The 22,925-nt window shown below is 41.9% G+C and overlaps 1 protein-coding gene across 4 annotated transcripts in view; it reads left to right on the top strand.

The window, feature by feature from the left end:
• The first annotated feature begins 4,757 nt into the window (after window positions 1-4,757).
• Window positions 4,758-22,925, top strand: part of MIGA1 (mitoguardin 1) — a 92,197-nt gene continuing 74,029 nt past the window's right edge. The window contains exons 1-2 of one of the 4 annotated variants that reach the window (XM_054479979.2): window positions 4,758-4,858; window positions 8,382-8,490. In XM_054479979.2, coding sequence (XP_054335954.1) covers window positions 8,392-8,490 — 99 coding nt within the window. In that variant the 5' untranslated portion in view covers window positions 4,758-4,858; window positions 8,382-8,391. Of the gene's footprint in view, window positions 4,859-4,921; window positions 5,090-8,376; window positions 8,491-22,925 lie in introns of those variants that run through there. The other 3 variants (XM_054479987.2, XM_063653892.1, XM_054479969.2) reach the window with 3 other exon arrangements.

Raw genomic sequence — 22,925 nt, 5'->3', positions numbered from 1 at the left:
CACACAGATGTGGACGGGCAGCAGAGCTCTGTGCTCGCGGAGTGGACGCGGTCTTAGCAGTCTGTTCTACGTTCTTAACCTTTTTTTTTTTTTTTTTTATGGACCTCTTGGCTTTCAGGTAGAGTCTGGGACCCCCTTTCCAAAGTAATGCTTCTATGTGCATAAAACAAATACACGGGATTACAAGGCAAACCAACTATATTGAAATAAAGTTGCCTCCTTGGATCCTATGGAGGTCCAAGTACTCAAGTTAAAAATTTCCATAAGAGCCGGGTGTGTTGGCTCACATCTGTAATCCTAGCACTTCGGGAGGCCAAGGCAGGCGGATTGCCTGAGTTCAGGAGTCTGAGAACAGCCCAGGCAACACAGTGAAACCCTGTCTCTACTAAAATACAAAAAATTAGCTGGGCATGGCAGCATGCGCCTGTAGTCTCAGCTATTTGGGAGGCTGAGGCAGGAGAATTGCTTGAACCCGGGACGTGGAGGTTGCAGTGAGCCAAGATCGTGCCACTGCATTCCACCCTGGGCAACAGAGCGAGACTTTGTCTCCAAAAAAAAAAAAAAATTTCCATAAGATTCTTGGTTCTTTCTAAGCATTACTATATTTGTCTTTCTTTTTCTTTTTTCTTTTTATTTTTTGAGACAGAGTCCTGCTCTGTTGCCTAGGCTGGAGAGCAGCGGCGTGATCTTGGCTCACTGCAACCTCTGCCTCCTGGATTCAAGCGATTCTCCTACCTCAGCCTCCCAAGTAGCTGGAATTGCAGGCACGCACCACCACATCTAGCTAATTTTGTATTTTTAGTACAGATGGGGTTTAACCATGTTGACCAGACTGGTCTCGAGCTCCTAACCTCAAATGATCTGCTCACCTCGGCCTCCAGGTGTGAGCCACAGTGCCAGGCCTATATTTGTCTTTCTAACACGCCAGGAGGAAATTGAGACATGAAAAAGGTAAGTACCTTGCTGAAGACCACTGTGACATAAAAAATACATATTTGGGCCAGGCACGGTGTCTCACACCTATAATCCCAACATTTTGGGAGGCTGAGGTGGGAGGATCATTTGAGCCCAGGAGTTTGAGACCAGGCCCTGGCAACATAGGGAGACATTGTCTCTACTAAAATTTAAAAAATTAACTGGGCATGGTGGCAAGTGCCTGTAGTCCCGGCTACTCAGAAGACTGAAGCAGGAAGATCACTTGAGCCCAGGAGTTCTAGGCTGCAGTGAGCTATGATCGCACTACTTCAGTGCAGCCTGGGCAATAAAGTGAGATCCCGTATCAAAGAAAGAAAGAAGGAAAGAAAGAAAGAAAGAAAGAAAATAGAAAGAAAGAAAGAAAAGAAGGCAGGCAGGCAGGCAGGCAAGCAAGCAGGCAAGCGAGACAGACAGAAGGTAACGAAACAAAGAAAGAAAAGATATATATTTGGTCTCTGTCCCCAGTTCCTGACACAGAGCTCCTAAATCTCTTGGAATTTCCTGGTTGATAGGAGTGTCTTTTTTTCTAATATTCTTGTTGGGCTCCTGGGTAGCTTCAGGATAGGGGCCGGTCACCAGCAAATTCAAGCTATGATTAGAAGCTTAAAAATGTTGGCCCCATACCTACCCTATCCTCTGTGGAGGAGAGAGGAGTTGAAGATTGAGTTAATAATCAATTATGGTTACATTGTCAGAGGGTTCGAACCAGAGCGACTCCATTTTGAGTGAGGGCTAGGAAAATGAGGCTGGGACTTGCTGGGCTACATTCCCAGAAAGTTAGGCATTTCTAGCTTCTAAACATTTACAAGTAAGGGAACAGATTGATAATGTTTACTAAACAGACCCAGACTTGGGAGTGTCCTGATGTCCCTGATACCTTGAGAGCAAAAGCATTCCTAATTTTGCTTTAAAGATAATAATATTAATTCTTGCAAAATATGGTAATTAAGAAAATTAATCTTTTATCACAAACCCTCGTAGCAGAGCACATCTTCCCATGATCTTTTTTTTTAATCCTCTATAAATGAATATTGTACCTAGAGTGGATGCGCTCCTTTTCTTCCTTTTGGGAACGCCCTACTCTGTCTATAGAGTAAGTGGACATTCACCACTTCACTGTCTTAAACTTGCTTTTGCTTTGGACTGTGGACTTGCCCTGAATTCTTTCTTGTTTGAAATCCAAGCACCCTCTCTTGGGGTCTGGATTGGGACTCCTTTCTGCTAACATTATGAAGCTTCCGTAGAAATCCCTGAAGTACGGGGTTCTAAGAGCTTCTGAGTTGGTGAACACATCCATATCCCAAAAAGGTGGTACACCCTGATTCCATGGGGACAGAAGTTCCTGCACTTAGGATCCTTCCAGATCTTGTTTTATGTACCTCTTCATCTGGTTGTTCATCTGCATCCTTTGTAATATCTTCTGTTATGAATCAATAAACTGGTTTGGGATGGGAGGAGAAGATTGCGGGAATTCCTGATTTATAGCCGGTTGGTCAGAAGTGCAAGTGACAACCTGGGATTTGCAATTGATATCTGAAGTGGGGGCAGTCTTGTAGGACTGAGCCCTTAAGGGTTTGGTGCATAGTATTGAATTGAATTTAACTGTACAACACCCATTTGGTAGATGCTAAATTAAAGAGTGGAGTTTATAATAAGAAATAATTGGAGACTTGTTTGGTGGGGAAAAACCTCCACACATTTGGTGTCAGAAGTGTTGAAAGTACAGAAAAATAGCTTTGTGTTTCTTTTCCTTAAACAATGCATATAGTAAGTGGCCAAGAAAGGATTCAAACCCAGGCAGTCTGACTTGACAGTTTTGTTTTGATATTATGCAGATAGGATCCCCTAAATTCATTAATGGTTGCTGTAGCATGTATTGCAGTACTTGTACAGAAGAAACAACTGGTAGTACTCCATGAACTCCATTCTCTGGTTTAGTGAGCATTACACGATGGCTTGGTTATCTGGGGGAGGTACAGGCCTTCAGAATTAATCCAGGCTCCAATTTTTTTTTCCTTGTCCCCGATATCAGAAGATATTGAGTTCCCTGTCCTTCTGGTTTAAACCACTACTTGTTTGGTTTTCTTTTACTTGTAGCGAATATGTTAATTAATATATCCAATAATGGCTAAGATTGAGTGCAGCACTCTGCCAAACCAGAAGGGAGGCTTATGGCAAATTACATTTGGTTTATAAACATAAATTAAATGTGATATTTCTATTTTATATATTTTATTTTATTATTATTTTGTAGAAATGAGGATCTTGCTATTGCCCAGGCTAATCTGGAACTTCTTACCTCAAGGGATCCTCCCTCATCGGCCCCACAAAGTGTTGGGATTACAGATGTGAGCCACCTCACTTGGCCTAAATGTGACATATCTTATTCTCATGCTAAAGAATAAACTCTGTACCCACCGTGTAATAATATTTCTCTCATAATGTTTATCGTGGAATTAAGGAGATAATATGGTCTCAGGAAAGTTGTGTTGAGTGGTAGTCATCATCATTACTGCTCTTCTCATTAGGCTGAATGTTTGGAAGCTGTGGGAAATGGGAAAGAGGAGGAAATTGGGAAAATAAATGAAAATAGCCTTACAAATTTCAGGTTCTTCAAATCTCAACAGCTCCATTTACCCTATAAGTGCAAAATATTTTCACATAAAACCCAGTCTGTGGATCGTTAGTTATTATTAATCTAATAATATCATAAATTGGTACTACTATTCTATTTTCCATTTAGTTAAATGGGAATTTTGAAAACAGAATTATTTTGGCTTTTCACCACAAATATGCTCAGCAACTGGAATTCTTAAATCTGCAGTTTTTTGTGTGTGTGTTTTGTTTTGTTTTTTGTTTTGAGACAGAGTCTCACTCTAGTCACCCAGGTTGGGGTGCAGTAGCACTATCTGGGCTCACACAACCTCCGCCTCCCGGGTTCAAGCAATTTTCCTGCCTCAGCCTCCCGAGTAGCTGGGATTACAGGCAGGTGCCTGGCTAATTTTTGTATTTTTAGTAGAGATGGGGTTTCGCCATGTTGGCCAGGCTGGGCTTGAACTCCTGACCTCAAGTGATCTGCCCGCCTTGGCCTGCCAAAGTGCTGGGATTACAGGCTTGAGCCACCGTGCCCCGCCTAAATCTGCAGTTCTGATGGAATGTTTTGATAAAGACAACGTAGAAACAGTACCTTGGGTTTTGTTGTTATTTTTTCCTAACCCGGCCCCCTATTAGTTTACCATGTATTAGACAGAACCTGAGAGCGGCGACTACTTTGCCAATAAATTGCCACATTCAATACTCTTCGGTTGCCTAATTCAGTGGTAAACACAGAAAAAAAAGGTAAAGAGGACATGAAATCAATAATAAATGCATCATCTATACCGGATTAGAATGCCTCTTAACACTCATTCATTTGAGGGCTGAGGGCCTGTGGTAGAAGTTCTTAATCTTGTTTTCAGGGTTTTGAAATTGTGTAATTTTTTTTTCTTTAATGTAATGAGCATGTGTATACACATTTTTTTTTTCCAGGGGAAAGGCGCCATAGTTTTCACCAGATTGACAACTGTTCTAGATCCCCCGACAGGTTACGAACTACAATACTAGTTTTTTTTACCGGTTTGTAAAAGGATGCAATTCTTCGAATATAGTTTTTACATCCACCTGACGAGGAAGGAGCCTCTACCCTAAACAAAAATGGCGGGAGCTGCTTCACACGTAGCCCCTCACGCAGAAAGCCTGGAAGGCCCCCTCCACTTTCTCTCCACCTTCGCACTCCTGACCCCGGAAGGACTCCGCCTTCTCCCCGTCAGGCTGCTGCTCAGCGCCAGGCATCAGCTGGGAAGCAGGCGTGGGCAGGCCGGCTGTACCTGGCCTGGAGCTCCAGGTACAGGGCCAGGGGCGGGGTGGGGTGGAGAGGCGGGCGGGAGGAAGCGGAGAGTTGGGCGGCCACGCAGTTGGGGCAGAGGCCTCGGGGCAGGGGTGGCGCGGACTCCATCGCTGGCGTTAGCTCTCGGACTGCCAGATGGAGCGGCTGAAAGCCAGAGGGTCTACCGCCGTGCCACCCTGAACACTCCCGACCTCGTCTCATCTCAGAAGCTAAGCAGGGTCGGACCTGGTTAGTACTCGCGTAGGAAAGCAGGAGGGTCCCCACGCCAGAGGGAGGCCTGCAAAGGAAGCGCGGAATTGGGATGGGCTCGCCACTGCTCTGAGCCAGAGGAAGGGTCTGGATGGCCGAGCTGGAGGGACCCCTTTTTCTGGTGTTCTTGGCAAAGAAAAAGGAAGACAGCAGCGGAGAGAGCTCCGCGAGGGGCTGCTGTGGGGTCGGGGGAGAGCGCGCTGGAGGTGGGGCAGCTGGTGAGGTCTCAGGTTCTGTTTGGATGCGGGTGGTTTTGAGCAGGGAGTGGCTTTTGGATGTGAAAGATTACTCTGCTTTGCAGGTGCTTTCAGAGAATAATTTAGCACGGGAGCATTGTGGTGTCAGGTCCTTCTGTAAAGTTGTTAAATTATCTGTTTTCCAGAGGGAGGACTCAGCTTTGTTTTTGCTGAGACTTTGAAACCTTTATTATTGTTGTTTTATTGTTGTTATTGCAGCTAAACATGTTTGCTCTGTTCTAAGTGTCTTCTCAGAGTTAGGTTATATAGATTTGTGCTTCACGTCAATTTTCTTTTTGATACTTCAGACTTGCCTTCCTGTTGGATTATAAAGTCAAAGTTGTAGGATAGAATTTTAAGATGTGTAAGAAACAAACTGTTTATGACATTTATTTTTAATTCCGCAGTAGTTGGAATGTAGAGGAACAAGTAATATCACACAGGACAATATTTTTGGTTATGTTTTATAGATTCCGTCTATAAATTTGAATAATCATGAAACCCCCTTCATGTTTATTTTTATTATACTTCTGAAAGCAACTGAAATGACTAGTTTTTTTTTTTTTAGTTTTTCAATGAATAATGATTAGGTTTGGAATCAACTTCCTCAGTAATATTAAATGAAAAAGAATGAGGTAGTTAGAATGCAAAAATAGAGGTTTGTTATAATCTTTTTTTTTTTTTTTTTTTTTTTTGACACGACGTCTGGCTCTGTCACCCAGGCTGGAGTGCAATGGCGCGATCTCTGCTCACTGCAACCTCCGCCCCTAGGTTTCTAGGAGTTCTCCTACCTCAGCCTCCCGAGTAGCTGGGATTACAGCTGGGATTACAGGCGCCCGACACCACGCCTGGCTAATTTTTTTGTATTTGTAGTAGAGACGGGGTTTCGCTATATTGGCCAGGCTGGTCTCGAACCCTTGACCTCAACTGATCCACCCGCCTCGGCCTCCCAAAATGCTGGGATTACAGGCGTGAGCCACCACGCCCGGCCGAGGTTTGTCATAATCTTTTAAGAATATCTCTGCAGCCAATTAAAGTGTTTGCTTTATTTTCTTTCTATTCTGCTTAAAAATTTGGAATGCTCTATTATAGGGAAAATTACTTTGGGTGAATTACTCAATACGTTTTTTAAATGCAGTAGCATAGATTGCTTAATGATCCAGAATCTAATTAGTAAAAATGTTTCTCAAAATAAAATGTGTTAATATTTAGGGAGGGGGAAGAATAAATGAGCTTCCCCCCACTTCCTTTTTACTGTAGTAATATTAAAAAAGTAATAGCTGTAGGCAGGTTTTTAAAAATCAAGTATTACAGACAGACTTGTAAGGAAAAGCAGTCATTCTTTGCCCAGCTTCTCTATATCCCTTGTCTTATTCTCCAGAGGACCATTTTTCACTTTCTTAACTGTTCATAGTTTCCTCTGTACTTTTTAATCATATGTCTCTATCACAGGTTGTTGACTGAAATAAATGTATGTCAATTAGAGCTAACTATACTGAGTCTAAAAGTTGTACTTAGAACACTGGTAGGGGGAATTAAGTTTATACTGCTGTATTCCTAGTAAGGATTAAGGGAAGCATCAGTAGTAGTAATCCACCCTAAGAGGTATTGCTGTGTTTGATTTTAAAGGAAACCACTACTTAATCAGTGGTTTTGACACTTGTCTGAAGACAGGTGGGTATTAACAGAAGGGGATAGTCTATTGGAGTATAGAAAAAGAGAACATAGAGATATATGTGGAAATGAAGGGCCTAAAAAAAGTATAGCAAATAATTTTTTTGTTTTTTTTTTTGGTGTAGGCAGGGTTTCACCATGTTTCCCAGGCTGGTCTCAAACTCCTGGGCTCATGGGCTCAAGCAATCCACCCACCTCAGCCTCCCAAAGTCACTCCCAAAGTAGCTCAGGCATGAGCCACTCATTGTGCCCAGCCGCAAATAAACTTTTATAGAGGGATTGTTGGTAATTTTTATATTCTGTTACGTAATATACAGCACTACCCAAATAAAAGAAATAATAAATCTGGTAGACATAAACATTGTAGTTATTAGAGAAGCCCATTCTCTTGTGCATTAGAGATAGTGCTTGGGCGTTTTCTTGGCCTGAATGAAATATTCCTCAGGACTCTTGATTTTTGCACTCATCAGGCAACATTTTTGACTTATTAGTTCAGCTTCCTATGGTCTTTTATTTCAGGGATGGTATGTTTTGATAGAATATGTACACTAGATCGTTTATTTCTTTATTATAAATAGATAAACTTGTAAACTGATTTATGCATCAATACCACGTAAATTTGTTTAGCATGTGTTCAACTGGGTACAGTGGTAAAATTACGTTTCTGGTCTATAAAGCAGAGACCCAGACCCTGAACCACTGCCTTAATGACCTCTCTTTGTGTGTCAACTGCTTCTCTGTACTCATCTGACTTTTCTTTTTTTGTTTAAGAGAAATAATATGCATTAAAACTATACCAAAATCATATAGCATATATGTGGCATTTCTTTGAAGATCTTTAAAATGAGACAATAGGAGAATAAATGCGTGAGTTCTGATGTTCAGTCAGTGAACTCTGAGATTCTAGCCCCAGGATTCTGTTCTGGATTCCATTCAGCAACCTGCCTGCCACCTACTGTCACCCCCGCAGTTATATGAAGGAAACCGAATGAATGAGAAGTAAATTTTAAATTACTCTCTAAAAAATGTTAAATTTTTATGTAACCAGAAAAGAGAGAATCTAGAACTTGCAATTTCCTAAGGAAAACTTGCTACCTGGACTCAAAGTTTAAATCTAGTTTTTTTTTTTTTTTTAACTTCTTATTATTTTTTATGCTATCTCCTACAGGAAGGATAGCTTATTGTTTCTTTTACGCATTTGGTGATTAATAAATATAATTTTAGCTCAAGTGTAATGTCATCAATAATTGACTGCAAAAATAAGCTGATATAATTAAATTTTCAGTTTGTACCTTTCATTGGTAAAGTAACCAGAAATCTTTGTGGCTAATTTTTTTTATGTTTCATTTAATGAAGATTAGAAGAGGAGCCATGTCAGAAGAAACAGTAAGTGAATCACAGTTTTCCTTGAAGACAGCAGCGCTAAGAGTGTTTGATCTTCCTCTGACTTGGTACTATTCTCTCTCCCAGGTAAATAAAAGAAGCAAACATGAAGTTGAATATTAAGCTTATTGCTCAGAGCGTATTTTGTTTACATTATTTCAGTTTTATTTGAGCTTTCTATATAGTACAGTCAAAATATTTATTGCAGTAGTTAAAAAACCTACTTGGTTATTTCACGGGTTTTTGTTTTTGTTTTTGGTTATTGTAACTCTTAAAAAGGGGTTATGTTACTTAAAAATTTTTTTCTGTCTTAAGCAAACTTACATAGTCCATTATTATTACTTTCAGTGAATTATGTTATTCCAGTAGGCCTGTTCTCACTATTAACAATCCTTTAAATTTTATTGTGGTAAAGTACAAATAACATAAAATTGACCATTTTGATCATTTTTAAGTGTATAGTTCATTAGCCTTAAGTACATTCACATTGTTGTACAAACAATATCCAGAATTCTTTTCATCTTGCAAAACTCAAACTCTACAACTGTTTGTCAACATCTTACTGTACCTCCTTCCCGTCATTCCCCACAACCATTCTATTTTCTGTCTGTATGAATTTGACTAGGTACCTCACAAGTAAAACCCTACAGAATCTTTTTGTGACTAGCTTATTTTACTTAGCATAATGTCTTCAAGGTTCATCCATGTTGTAGCTTATGTCAGCATTTCCTTTCTTTTTAAGGTAGAATAATATTTCATTGTGTGGATATACTACATTTTGCTTATGTGTGTGTTTGTTGATGGACATTGGATTGCTTCCATGTTTTTGCTATTGTGAATAATGCTGCTATAAACATGGATATACAAATATCTCTTTGAGATCCTGCTTTTAATTATTTTGTGTCAAGTGAAATTGCTGGATCATACAGTAATTCTACTTTTAATTAAATTTATTTATTTATTTATTTATTATTATTATTTTTTTTAGAGGCAGGGTCTTGCTTTGGAGTACAGTGGCAAGATCATAGCTCACTGCAGCCTCAAACTCCTGGGGTCAAGCAATCCTCCCACCTCAGCCTCTCAAGTAGCTGGGACTACAGGCATGTGCCACCATCTCTCCACCAGTTTTTAAATGTTTTTGAAGAGACAGAGTCTCAGCATGTTGACCAGGCTGGTCTTGAACTCCTGGCCTCAAATCATCCTCTCACTTTGACCTCCTAAAGTACTGGGATTATAGGTGTCAGCTGGTTCACCCAGCCCTATTTTTAATTTTTTGAGGAATTGCCATACTGTTTTTCACAGTGGCTGTACCACTTTACGTTTCTACCAATAGTGCACAGTTTTTCCACATCCTCATCAATGCTTGTTATTTTCTATTTCATTGATAGTAGCCATCCTAATGGGTATGAGGTTATATTAGTCCGTTTTCATGCTGCTGATAAAGATATACCCAAGACTGGGCAATTTACAAAAGAAAGAGGTTTATTGGACTCACAGTTTCACATGGCTGGGGAGGTCTCACAATCATGGTGGAAGGTGAAAATCACATCTCACATGGCGGCAGACAAGAGCTTGTGCAGAAAAACTCCCATTCTTGAAACTGTCAGATATTGTGACACTTACTCATTATCATGAGAACAGCAGGGGAAGGACTTGTCCCCATGATTCAGTTACCTACCACTGGGTCCCTCCCACAACACGTGGGAATTCAAGATGAGATTTGGGTGGGGACACAGCCAAACCATATCATTCTGGCCCCTCCCAAATCTCATGTCCTCACATTTCAGAAGCAATCATGCCTTCCCAACAGTCCCTCAAAGTCTTGACTCATTTCAGCATTAACTCAAAAGTCCACAGTCCAAAGTCTCATCTGAGACAAGGCAAGTCCCTTCCACCTATAAGCCTGTAAAATCAAAAGCAAATTAGTTACTTCCTAGATAGAATGGGGGTATGGGCATTGGGTAAATATGGCTATTCCGAATGGGAAAAATTGGCCAAAACAAAGGAGCTACAGGCCCCATGCAAGTTTGAAATCGAGCAGGGCAGTCAAATTTTTTTTTTTTTTGAGATGGAGTTTGGCTCTTCTTGCCCAGGCTGAAGTGCAATGGTGCACATCTTGGCTCACCACAACCTCCGCCTCCCGAGTTCAAGCGATTCTCCTGCCTCAGCCTCCCGAGTAGCTGGGATTACAGACATGTGCCACCACGCCTGGCTAGTTTTGTATTTTTAGTAGAGATGGGGTTTCTCCATGTTGGTCAGGCTGGTCTTGAACTCCTGACCTCAGATGATCTGCCTGCCTCGGCCTCCCAAAGTACTGGGATTACAGGTGTGAGCCACTGCGCCCGGCCAGGGCAGTCAAATATTAAAGTTCCAAAATGATCTCTTTTGATTCCATGTCTCACATCCAGGTTATGCTGATGCAAGAGGTGGGTTCCCATGGTCGTAGGTAGCTCTGCCGTTGTGGCTTTGCAGGGTACAGCCTCCCTCCCGGCTGCTTTTATGGGCTGGTGTTGAATGTCTGTGGCTTTTCCAGGTGTACGGTGCAAGCTGTTGGTGGATCTATCATTCTGGGGTCTGGAGGATGGTGGCCCTCTTCTCACAGCTGCATTAGGTGGTGCCCTAGTAGGGACTCTGTGTGGGGCCTCCGACCCCATGTTTTCCTTCTGTACTGCCCTAGCAGAGGTTCTCCATGAGGGCCCACCCCTGCAGCAAACTTCTGCCTGGGCATCCAGGCATTTCCATACATCTTCTGAAATCTAGGTGGAGGTTCCCAAACTCCAATTCTTGATTTCTGTGCACTGGCAGCCTCAACACCATGTGGAAGTTGCTAAGGCTTGCGGCTTGCACCCTCTGAAGCCACAGCCCAAGCTCCATGGTGGCCCCTTTCAACCATGGCTAGAGTGGCTGGGATGCAGGGCACCAAGTCCCTAGGCTGCACACAGCACAGGGACACTGGGCCTGGCCCCTGAAACCACTTTTTCCTCCTAGGCCTCTTGGCTGATGATGGGAGGGGCTGCCGTGAAGACCTCTGACATGCCCTGGAGACATTTTCCCATTATCTTGGGGATTAACATTTGGCTTCTCTTTACTTATGCAAATTTCTGCAGCCTGCTTGAACTTCTCAGAAAATGGAATTTTCTTTTCTATAGCATTGTCAGGCTGCAAATTTTCCAAACTTTTGTGCTCTGCATCCCTTATAAAACTGAATGCCTTTTAACAGCACCCGAGTCACCTCTTGAATGCTTTGCTGCTTAGAAATTTCTTCTGCTAGATACCCTAAATCATCTCTCTCAAGTTCAATGTTTCACAAATTTCTAGGGCAGGGGCAAAATGCCGCCAGTCTCTTTGCTAAAATATAGTAAGAGTCACCTTTGTGCCAGTTCCCAATGAGTTCCTCATCTCCATCTGAGACCACTTCAGCCTCACTTTATTATTCATATCACTATCAGCATTTTGGGCAAAGCCATTCAACAAGACTCCAGGAAGTTCCAAACTTTCCCACATTTTCCTCTCTTCTTCTGAGCCCTCCAAACTGTTTGAACCTCTGCCTGTTATCCAGTTCCAAAGTCACATCCACATTTTTGGGTATCTTTTCAGCAGCACCCCACTCTGCTGGTACCAATTTACTGTATTAGTCCATTTTCATGCTGCTGATAAAGACATACCTGAGACTGGGCAATTTACAAAAGAAAGGTTTATTGGACTTACAGTTCCATGTGGCTGGGGAAGCCTCACAATCATGGCGGAAGGTGAAAGGCACATCTCACATGGCAGCCACAAGAGAGAGTGAGAGCCAAATGAAATGGGTTTCCCCTTATCAAACCATCAGATCTCATGAGACTTATGCGCTGTCATGAGAACAGCAAGGGAAAGACTTGTCTCCATGATTCAATTATCTCCCACCGGGTCCCTCTCACAACACATGGGAATTCAAGATGAGATTTGGGTGGGGACACAGCCAAAGCATATCAAAGGTAGTATATCCTTCTGGTTTTGGTTTGTATTTCCCTGATGATGTTGAGCATCTTTTCATGTGCTTATTGGCTATTTCTATGTATCCTTTGGAGAAATGTATATTTTAGTCCTTTGCCCTTTTTTTTTTTAAGACAGAATCTCACTCTGTTGCATGGGCTGGAATGCAGTGGTGCAGTCTCACTGTTCGGTGCAGTCTCATTGCTCACTGCAGTCTCGGCCTCCTGGGTTCAAGCAATTCTCCCTGCCTTAGCCTCCCGAGTAGCTGAGATTACAGGCGCCTGCCACCATGCCTGGCTAATTTTTGTATTTTTAGTAGAGTCAGGGTTTTGCCATGCTGACCAGGCGGGTCTGGAACTCCTGACCTCAGGTGATCTGCCTGCCTCCGCCTCCCAAAGTGTTGGGATTACAGGTGTGAGCCACTTGCACCTGGCCCCTTTGCCCATTTTTGAAATTGTTTCGTTCTTGTGGAGTTTTAGTTCTCTGTATAGTCTGGATATTAATTCCTTGTTAGTTATATCATTTCCATATATTTCTCCAATTCTGTGAATTACTTTTCTTTTTTTTTTTTTTTTTTTGAGATGGAGTCTTACTCTGTCACCCAAGCTGGAGTGTAGTGGTGCAGTCTCGGCTCACTGCAACCTCTGTCTCCTAGGTTCAAGCAATTCTCCTGCCTCAGCCTCCCGAGTAGCTGACTTTACAGGTGCCTGCCACCATGCCTGGCTAATTTTTGTATTTTTTCTTTTTTTTTTTTTAGACAGAGTCTCGCTTCTTCACCCAGGCTAGAGTGCAGAGTGCAATGGCGCGATCTCGGCTCACTGCAACCTCCGCCTCCCGGGTTCAAGCAATTCTTCTGCCTCAGCTTCCCAAGTAGCTGGAATTATAGGCATGTGCCAGCACGCCCGGCTAATTTTTGTATTTTTAATAGAGATGGGGTTTCACCATGTTGGCCAGGCTTTTCTTGAATTCCTGATGTCAAGTGATCCGTCTGCCTTGGCCTCCCAAAGTGCTGGGATTATAGGCATGAGCCACTGTACCTGGCCTAATTTTTATATTTTTAGTAGAGACGGGGTTTCACTGTGTTGGCTAGGCTGGTCTCGAACTCCTGACCTTAAGTGATCCACCCGCCTTGGCCTCCAAAGTGCTGGGATTACAGGCATGAACCACCGTGCCCGACCATGTGAATTACTTTTTATTCTGTTGATAGTGCACAAAATTTTAAAATTTTCATCAAGTCTTGTTTGTATCTTTTTTTTGTTGCCTGTGTCTTCGTTGTCATATTTAAGAAGTTATTGCCAAATCCGATGTTGTGAAGCTTCTTAGGGTTTTAGGACTTATATTTAGGTCTTTGATACATTTTGAGTTAATTTTTGTATGTATTATTAGGTAAGGGTCCAGTTTTCCCTATACCATTTGTTGAAAAAACTGTCCATTTCCTACTGAATGGTCTTGCACCCTTGTGGAAAATCATTTGAGTATATATATGAGGTTTTATTTCTGTGCCCTTGATGCCAGTACCATACTATTTTGATTACTGTCGCTTTATAGTGAGTTTTGAAATTAGGAAGTGTGAGTCCTCCAGCTTTGTTCTTCTTTTTCAAGTTTATTTTGGCTATTCTAAGTCCCTTGAGATTCCATATGACATTTAGGGTGGGTTTTTCTATTTCCGCCAAAAAATCATTGGGATTTTGATAGAGATTGCATTGAATCTGTAGATTGCTTTGGGTAGTATTGACATCTTAACAATGTTAAGTCTTCTAATCCATGAACATGGGATGTGTTTCTATTTATTCATGTTTTCTTTAATTTCCTCAGCAACACATATATATATATTTTTTAATTGTAGAAGTCTTTCACATCTTTGGTTAATTCCTAAGTATTGTATTCTTTTTGATAATAATCTAAATGGAATTGTGGGGGGGGTTGCCTTTTTTTTTTTTTTTCTTTGAGAGAAGGTCTTGCTTTGTTGCCCAGGCTGGAATGCAGTGGTACAGTCATGGCTCACTGCAGCTGAAACCTCCCAGGCTCAGGTGATCCTTCCACCTTGGCCTCCCAAGTAGCTCGTACTACAGGAGTGTACCAACACACCCAGCTAATTTTTTTTAATTTTTTTGTAGAGACACGATTTTACCATCTTGCCCAGGCTGGTCTCAAACTCCTGGATTCAAGTGATCCTCCCGTATTGGCCTCCCAAAGTGCTAGGATAACGGGTGTGAGCCACCGTGTTTGGCTTTCTCTCTCTCTCTTTTTTTTTTAAACCAGATTTTAAAATAAGAAGATGGTTCTGTAGTATCCTTCACAGCCAATCAATGAAAGTTTTTTAAAAATCGTTTTGATCTTATGGATTTAATTGTATTTGATGTTTTAAACCATTGCATTTATTTATTCTTACTTATGCTCAAATGATCTCGTATTTGGCCAGTGAGAGTCTATTCAGGTTGGTTCCTGAGTGCTCTTGATAAAACCCTCGTAATCCTTGCTCTCTAGTATAAAATGGCACAGGCTCATCTTGTACTTTTCCTGCTCCATACCTAGAATCAACCACTTCTTCAAGGACCCCTTTAGTGTAAAATGATAAAGACAAAAAACTAGGTACCATGAGTCAATTCAGATTACAGTGAGTAGTTGTGAGAAGGAAAACAATCCAATTATAAAACTCTCCCAAAAGTTCTTTGGTTTGAATTATTCTGGATTAGAAACTAGGTTGGTACAGCTTATTTTTAAAAACTTTATTTTGAAATAATTATAGATTCACAGGAAGTTGCAAAAATTATACAGCAAGGCCCAGTGTACCTTTTATCCCATTTCCCCCAATGGTTACATTTTATATGACTATAGTACAATATCACAATCAAGAAATTGACAGTGACAATGTATGTATATAATTCTATGCCAAGCCATTTTATCATATGCATAGATTTATGTAACCACAGCCTCCATCAAGATCCAGAACTCTTCTATCACCTTAAAGATTTACCTCTTGCATCCTTTTTATAATCACACTCACACCTTTCTTTTTTTGTCTTGCTCTGTCCCCCAGGCTGGAGCGCAGTGACGCAATCTCGGCTCACTGCAAGCTCCGCCTCCCGGGTTCAAGTGATTCTCCTGCCTCAGTCTCCTGAGTAGCTGGGACTACAGGCTCCCGCCACCACACCCGGCTAATTTTTTGTATTTTTAGTGGAGACAGGGTTTCACCATGTTAGCCAGGATGGTCTTGATCTCCTCACCTCGTGATCTGCCCGCCTCGGCCTCCCAAAGTGCTGGGATTACAGGCGTGAACCACTGCGCCCAGCCCCCACCTTTCTTTTTCCCTGGCACCATTCCTTTTTTTTTTTTGAGATGGAGATTTGCTCCTGTTGCCCAGGCAGCAGTGCAATGGTGCGATATTGGCTCACTTGCAACCTCCACCTCCCAGGTTCAAGCGATTCTCCTGCCTCAGCCCCCTGAGTAGCTGAGATTACAGGTGCCCACCATCGTGCCCGCTAATCTTTTGTATTTTTAGTAGAGATGGGGTTTCACCATGTTGGCCAGGTTCGTCCCAAACTCCTGACCTCAAGTCATCCACCCGCCTCAGCCTCCCAAAGTGCTAGGATTACAGGTGTGAGCCACTGTGCCTGGCCCCTGGCACCATTCCTAATCCCTGGTGAACCTTAATCTGTTTTCCATCTATAGTTTTGTCATTTCAAGACGGCTATATAAGGCTGAGAACAGTGGCTTATTCCTGTAATCCCAGCACTTTGGCTGGCAGGAGGATTGCTTGAGACCAGGAGTTTGAGACCAGCCTAGGCAATATAGTGAGACCTTGTCACTACAAAAATAAAAATAAATGTCAGCTGGGCATGGTGGTAGGTGCCTATAGTCCTAGCTGAGGAGGCTGAGAAGAGAGGATCACTTGAGCCCAGAATTTCGAGGATATATTAAGCTCTGATTGCATTATTGCACTCCAGCCTGGGCAACAGAGCAAGACCCTGTCTCTTTAAAAAAAACAAAACAAAACAAAAAAAACCTGCTATATAAATGGAATCACACAGGCTGTTACCTTTTGAAATTGGCGTTTTTTCACTCAGCATAATGCCCTTGAGATCCAGCAAAGCTGTTGAATGTATTAACAGTTTGTTCCTTTTTATTTTGTACTCCATGGTATGTATGGATGTACCACAATTTGTTAACCATTCATTTATTGAGGACCATTTAATATTACAAAATAAACCTGCTTTAAACATTTGCTTGTAGGTGTTTGTGTGGACATGTTTTTATTTTTCTGGGATAAATGCTTAGAAGTAGATATTTGGTTTTTTTTTTTTTTTTGAACAGAGTCTTGCTCTATCACCCAGACTGGAGTGCAGTGGTATGATCTTGGCTCATTGCAATCTCAGTCTCCTGGGTTCAAGTGATTCTTGTGCCTCAGCCTCCTGATTTGCTGGGATTACAGGCGCACACCACCACGCCTGGCTAATTTTTGTATTTTTAGTAGAGACAGGGTTTCACCATCTTGACCAGGCTGGTCTTGAACTCCTGACCTCAAGTGGTCTACCTGCCTCAGCCTCCCAAAGTGGTGGGATTACAGGCATGAGCCATTGCGCCTGGCCCAATACTTAGTTTTTAAAGAAATTACAAAATTAATTATTGGCTGTATCGTTTTACATTACTACCATCAAAGTATGAGAAATCTAGTTTTCCCATATTCTCACCAGTATTTGGTATTGTCACTTCAAAATAATTATTTTAGATGTTCTAATATAACTGAACAAAAGTCTGGCTGCTCACTGCTTGAGGACCAAAACATGAGAAAGAAAGAGTGGTGAAAGGAAAGCAACTTTATTGAAATGCTAGCAGTTGGGAGAGGCTAGGCTTATGTCTCCAAAAGACCATTTCAAGTGTTAGGCTGAGGGAAGGGGTTTAAAAAGAGGAGACTTGGTATGGGAAACATGAGAGTAACACAGGATGCAGGTTCCTATGTGTTGTTCCAAGGACTATCTCGAATTATTGTCTGCCTGGAGTACAGGCTGGTGCCATTTTATTTGCTGCTGAGTTACAGATTATCAGTTTTGAGGTAATCTCCCTGTAGAGGAGAATTCATTCCACAGCTGGGTCTTTTTGCCTGGGTTGTTGTAGCCCCTGAAATTTCTTAACAAGCATGCAGTTAGGTAAGTGTGCATGGTGCAAGGGAGTGTCTGGTGGGAAAGAGAGGGGAGCAGAGTTTCAAAGAAGATTTCAAGGCCATATTTTAAGACTTAGGACACAAAGTTTCTACAGTTTGTTTCAAGGTTACATCTTAAGACTAGAGAAACAGGAGAAAAAAGTTTTAAAATGCATTTCAAAGCTGAAATACTCAGTTACACTAATAGTTTTGTACTGGTATCTCACTGTGGTCTTAATTTGCATTTCCCAATTGGCTAATGATGTTGAACATCTTCTTGGGTTTGTGTGTGTGTGCCATCTGTATATCATCTTCAATGAAATTAAATGTCTCTTCATGTCCTTTGCCCATTTTCTAAATTGGATTGTTTGCTTTTTTTTTTTTTTTTGAGACGGAGTCTCACCCTTGTAGCCCAGGCTGGAGTGCAGTGGCGCAATCTCGGCTCACTGCAACCTCTGCCTCCCGGGTTCAAGTGATTCTCCTGCCTCAGCCTCCTGAATAGCTGAGATTACAGGCATGCACCACTATGCCTGGCTAATTTTTTTGTATTTTTAGTAGAGACGGGGTTTTACCACGTTGGCCAGCCTGGTCTTAAACTCCTGACCTTAGGTGATCTGCCCGCCTCAGCCTCCCAAAGTACTGGGATTACAGGCATGAGCCACAGCACCCAGCCTGTTTTTTTTTTTTTGTTTGTTTGTTTGTTTGTTTTAAAGACAGGGTCTTTCTGTTGCCCAGGCTGGAGTGCAGTGGTGTGATATCGGCTCATTGTAGCCTCAGTCTTCTGGGCTCAAGCAATTCTCTCACTTTAGTCTCCTCATTAGCTGTGACCGCAGGCATGCACCACCATGCCTGGATAATTTTTGTAATTTTTGTAGAGACGGGGTCTCACCATGTTGCCCAGGCTGGTCTGGAACTCCTGAGCTCAAGCAATCTGTCCGCTTTGGCCTCACAAAGTGCTGGGATTATAGGCATGAGCCATGGTGCCCAGCCTATTTGCTTTTTTTACTGTTGAATCCTGAGAGGTTTTTTTTTGTTGTTTTTTTGCTTGTTTGTTTTGTTTTGTTTTGAGAAAGGATCCCCTTTATCATCCAGGCTGGAATGCAGTGGCACAATCTTGGCTCGCTGCAACCTCTGCCTCCCAGGCTCAAGTGATTCTCATGCCTCAGCCTCCTGAGTAGCTGGGACTACAGGCATGCGCCACCATGCCCAGCTAATTTTTTTATTTTTTATTTTTAATAGAGATGGGGTTTCACCACGTTGCCCAGGCTGGTCTACCTGACTTCAAGTGATCTGCCCACCTCAGCCTCCCAAAGTGCTGGGATTACAGGCGTGAACCACTGTGCCTGGCTGCTTTATTAAAATTTTATCTTTTTGTTTTTTTTTTTTTTGAGACAGTCTCACTCTGTCACCCAGGCTGGAGTGCAGTGGCGTGATCTCAGCTCACTGCAACCTCTACCTCCTGGGTTCAAGCAATTCTTGTGCTTCAGCCTCCCAAGTGGTTGGGATTACAGGTGCGTGCCACCGCACCTGGCTAATTTTTTATTATTTTTTGTAGAGATGAGGTTTCGCCGTGTTGGCCAGGCTAGTCTGGAACTCCTGACCTCAAGTGATCTGCCCGCCTCCACCTCCCAAAGTGTTGGGATTACAGGCATGAGCCACCGCGCCCGGCCTTAAACTTTTATTTTGAAAGAATTTTATTTACCAAAGAGTTGCAAAGATTGTACATAGAATTCTCGTGTATGCTTTGTATTAACATCTTAATATTAATGTCTAACTCTAATACAACCATCAAAACTAAGATTAACATTGTAATCTTAATTTTGTAAGTAATATTCTTAACTACACTATAGACTTTATTTAGGTTTTATTACTTTTTTCCACCTTGTGTCCTTCAGGATCTTATCTAGGTTCCCACACTGCATTTAGTTGTCAGGTTTCCTTAGTCTTCTCCAATCTATGACAGTTCTTTCAGTTTTCCTTGGTTTATATGACCTGCTGCTTTTGAAATATATAGGATAGGTATTTTGCAGAATGTCCCTCAGTTGAGTGTGTCTTATGTTTTCTCAGCGTTAGATTCAGGTTATGCATTTTTTGGCAAGATGTCACAATATCAGGGGATACATGCTGATGTCTGTGTGCCTTGTTACTGGTGATAGTAGCTTTGATCACTGGTCAGGCATGGTGTCTCATTCCTGTAATCCCAGCACTTTGGCATGACAAGGTGGGAGGATTACTTGAACACAGTGATGCATGTCTGTAGTCCCAGCTACTCTGGAGGCTAAAGTGGAAGGATCGCTTGAGCCCTGGAGTTTAAGGCTCTGGTGAGCTGTGATCGCACACTGCATACTAGCCTGGGCAACAGAGCGAGACCCTGTCTTTTGAAAAAAGGCACATACACACCCCCCCTTGATCATTTAGTTAAGGATGTGTCTGCCACACTTTTCCACTTTTTCTCCTTTGTAAATAAGAAGTTTGGAGGTAGATACTTTGACACTATAAGATATCTTACTTTAGTACTTATTTTGATGCTGCCTTCAGGAATTTTTTTTTTTTTTTTTTTTTTTTTTTAAAGATGGACTTTTGCTCTGTTGCCCAGGCTGGAGTGCAGTGGCGTGATCTTGGCTCACTGCAATCTCCACCTCCCGGGTTCAAGCAATTCTCCTGTCTCAGCCACCCGAGTAGCTGGGACTACAGGCGCATGCCACCATGCCCAGCTAATGTTTGTATTTTTAGTAAAGATGGGGTTTCACCATACTAGTCAGGCTGGTCTTAAACGGCTGACCTCAAGTGGTCCACCTGCCTCGGCCTCCCAAAGTGCTGGGATTTACAGGTGTGAGCCACTGCACCCAGCCAGCAGTTCTTACTGAAGTGTTTATTGGTGATTTTCTATTTCCTTCATTACTTCTACATTTATTATTTGGAATATTTTTCTTCTTTTTTTTTTCTTATTTCTTATTTATTTTTTTTTTAGATAGTTTCTTGCTCTGTTGCCCAGGCAGGAGTGCAGTGGCACAATCATGGCTTACTGCAGTCTCAAACCCCTCGGCTCAAGCGATCCCCCTACCTCAGCCTCCAAGTAGCTGGGACTATGGGCGCCCACCGCCATACCCTGCCAATTTTTGTATTTTTATTAGAGATGGAGCTTCACCATGTTGCCCAGGCTGGTCTCAAACTTCGGCTCAAGTGATCTCTCCATCTTGGCCTCCCAGAGGTGTGAGCCACCATGCCGGGCCTGGTATATTACTTTCTTTTTTGTTTTTTGAGACAGAGTCTCACTCTGTCATTCAGGCTGGAGTGCAGTGGCACGATCTCGGCTCACTGCAACCTCTGCCTCCTGGGTTCAAGCGATTCTCCTGCCTCAGCCTCCTGAGTAGCTGGGATTACAGGTGTGTGCCACCATGCCTGGCTAATTTTTTTTTGTATTTTTAGTAGAGACGGGGTTTCACCATGTTGGCCAGACTAGTCTGGAACTCCTGACCTCAAGGTCTCCACCCGCCTCAGCCTCCCAAAGTGCTGGTCATATTGATACTTCTGATTTCAATCCAACAACAGAGATTTCATTTTAGCATTCCTAGTTGGATCATTTGTGACTTGTTTATTCAGCAGTGAGACACCTGGCTCTCATTAACTATAGTGTATTACTCATAATATATGTACTTATTATAATATCTAGTGTACACATAAAGAAATTTCAGAATTTGCACCCCAATACTCCTCTTTTTAAAATTTAACTTAATTTTTTTTTTTTTTTTTTTTGAGATGGAGTCTCTCTCTGTCGCCCAGGCTGGAGTGCAGTGGCATGATCTCGGCTCACTGCAAGCTCCGCCTCCTGGGTTCACGCCATTCTCCTGCCTCAGCCTCTCAAGTAGCTGGGACTACAGGCACCCGCCACCGTGCCTGGCTAATTTTTTTGTATTTTTAGTAGAGACGGGGTTTCACCATATTAGCCAGGATGGTCTTGATCTCCTGACCTCGTGATCCACCCACCTCGGCCTCCCAAAGTGCTGGGATTACAGGCGTGAGCCACTGTGCCCGGCCTTAATTAATTTTTTTTTTTTTTTTTTTTTAAGAGATGGAGTCTCACTTTGTCACCCAGGCTGGAGTGCAGTGGTGCGATAGTAGCTCACTGCAGCCTCAAACCCCTGGGCTCAAGTTATTCTCCTGCCTCAGCTTTCCAAATAGCTGAGACTACAGGCAGGTACCACTGCAGTTGGCCCCAGTACTCCTTTGAGAAACAAATTTACCAACAGGTTACAGTACTTATGTCTAACCCTTTTTGTCTGTAGCCTTACAACATCCAGGCAAAACACTGTCACTTAGGTCAGCGCCTTTCTTCCTCACACCCTTCAGTGTGCTTCATTTGGAACAAAGTTTGATTTACTTTTCACAGCCTGTGATTTATCTTTGGATCCATCTGTGATCCCATATCCTGGTTGATTTTTTTTCAATTGACATGGAGCACAATTTGTTCTTTGTTATGCCCAGTTCTGTGTGTTTTTACAGCTGTGCAATCATGTGTCCATCACCACAGCACCAAACAGAACAGTTCTTCATCCCCAGAGTTCCCGTGTGCTGCCCCTTTGTGGTCACCTCTGACCGCTAGCTGCCATTGATGTTTTCTGTCCCTGTAGTTTTATCTTTACCCACAAATGTCATATAAATGGAATTAAACAACGTATAATCTTTTGAAATTGGCTTCTTCCTTTTACCATAATGCATTTGAAATTCATCCACATTGTTGTTTGTCTGAATAGTTTGTCCTTTTTTGTTGATGAGTAACGTTCCATTGTATGAATGTACCACAGTTTATCTGTTCACCTGTTGAAGGGCATCCAGGTTGTTTCTGATTTTAGATGATTATGAGGTCATACATATTTTCTCCTGTGTTTTCTTCTAGAAATTTCTTCTTTGGATTTTCTTTCTCCCTTTGACAAAAATAGATTGACTATATGTTTGTGTGTGTTTCTTGCAGGCTGTCTGTTCTGTATTAATTTATACGTCCACAGTGTATTGCCTGTTGCTTTATAGTTAAGTCTTGAATTGAGCTATTTTGAGTTCTACAACTTTGTTCTTTTTAACATTGTTTTGGTTCCTCTAGTTCTTTTGCCTTTTCTTAATTTTTTAAAAATAAACTTATCAGTAACTACAAAAATTTTTCTGGGTTTTTTCTTTGGATTATGTTGTTTATGTAGATCAAATTGGAGAGAAAAATTCCTATAATCCATGAATATGATGTCTCTCCTTTTATCTTCTTTGATATCTTTTGTGTTTCGTTGTTATCTAGCACAGATTTTAATAGATTTAGCTCTAGTATTTTCCTTTTCTTTTTATTGGTGCTATTATAAATAATATTACTTTTTAAAATTCAAATTCCAGTTGCTTATTGCTGTTGTACAGAAATACAGTTGAT

Source organism: Pongo pygmaeus, chromosome 1 (assembly GCF_028885625.2).
Source record: "Pongo pygmaeus isolate AG05252 chromosome 1, NHGRI_mPonPyg2-v2.0_pri, whole genome shotgun sequence".
Classification (NCBI taxonomy): Eukaryota; Metazoa; Chordata; class Mammalia; order Primates; family Hominidae; genus Pongo; species Pongo pygmaeus.
This window is presented reverse-complemented; position numbering and strand designations above follow the sequence as displayed.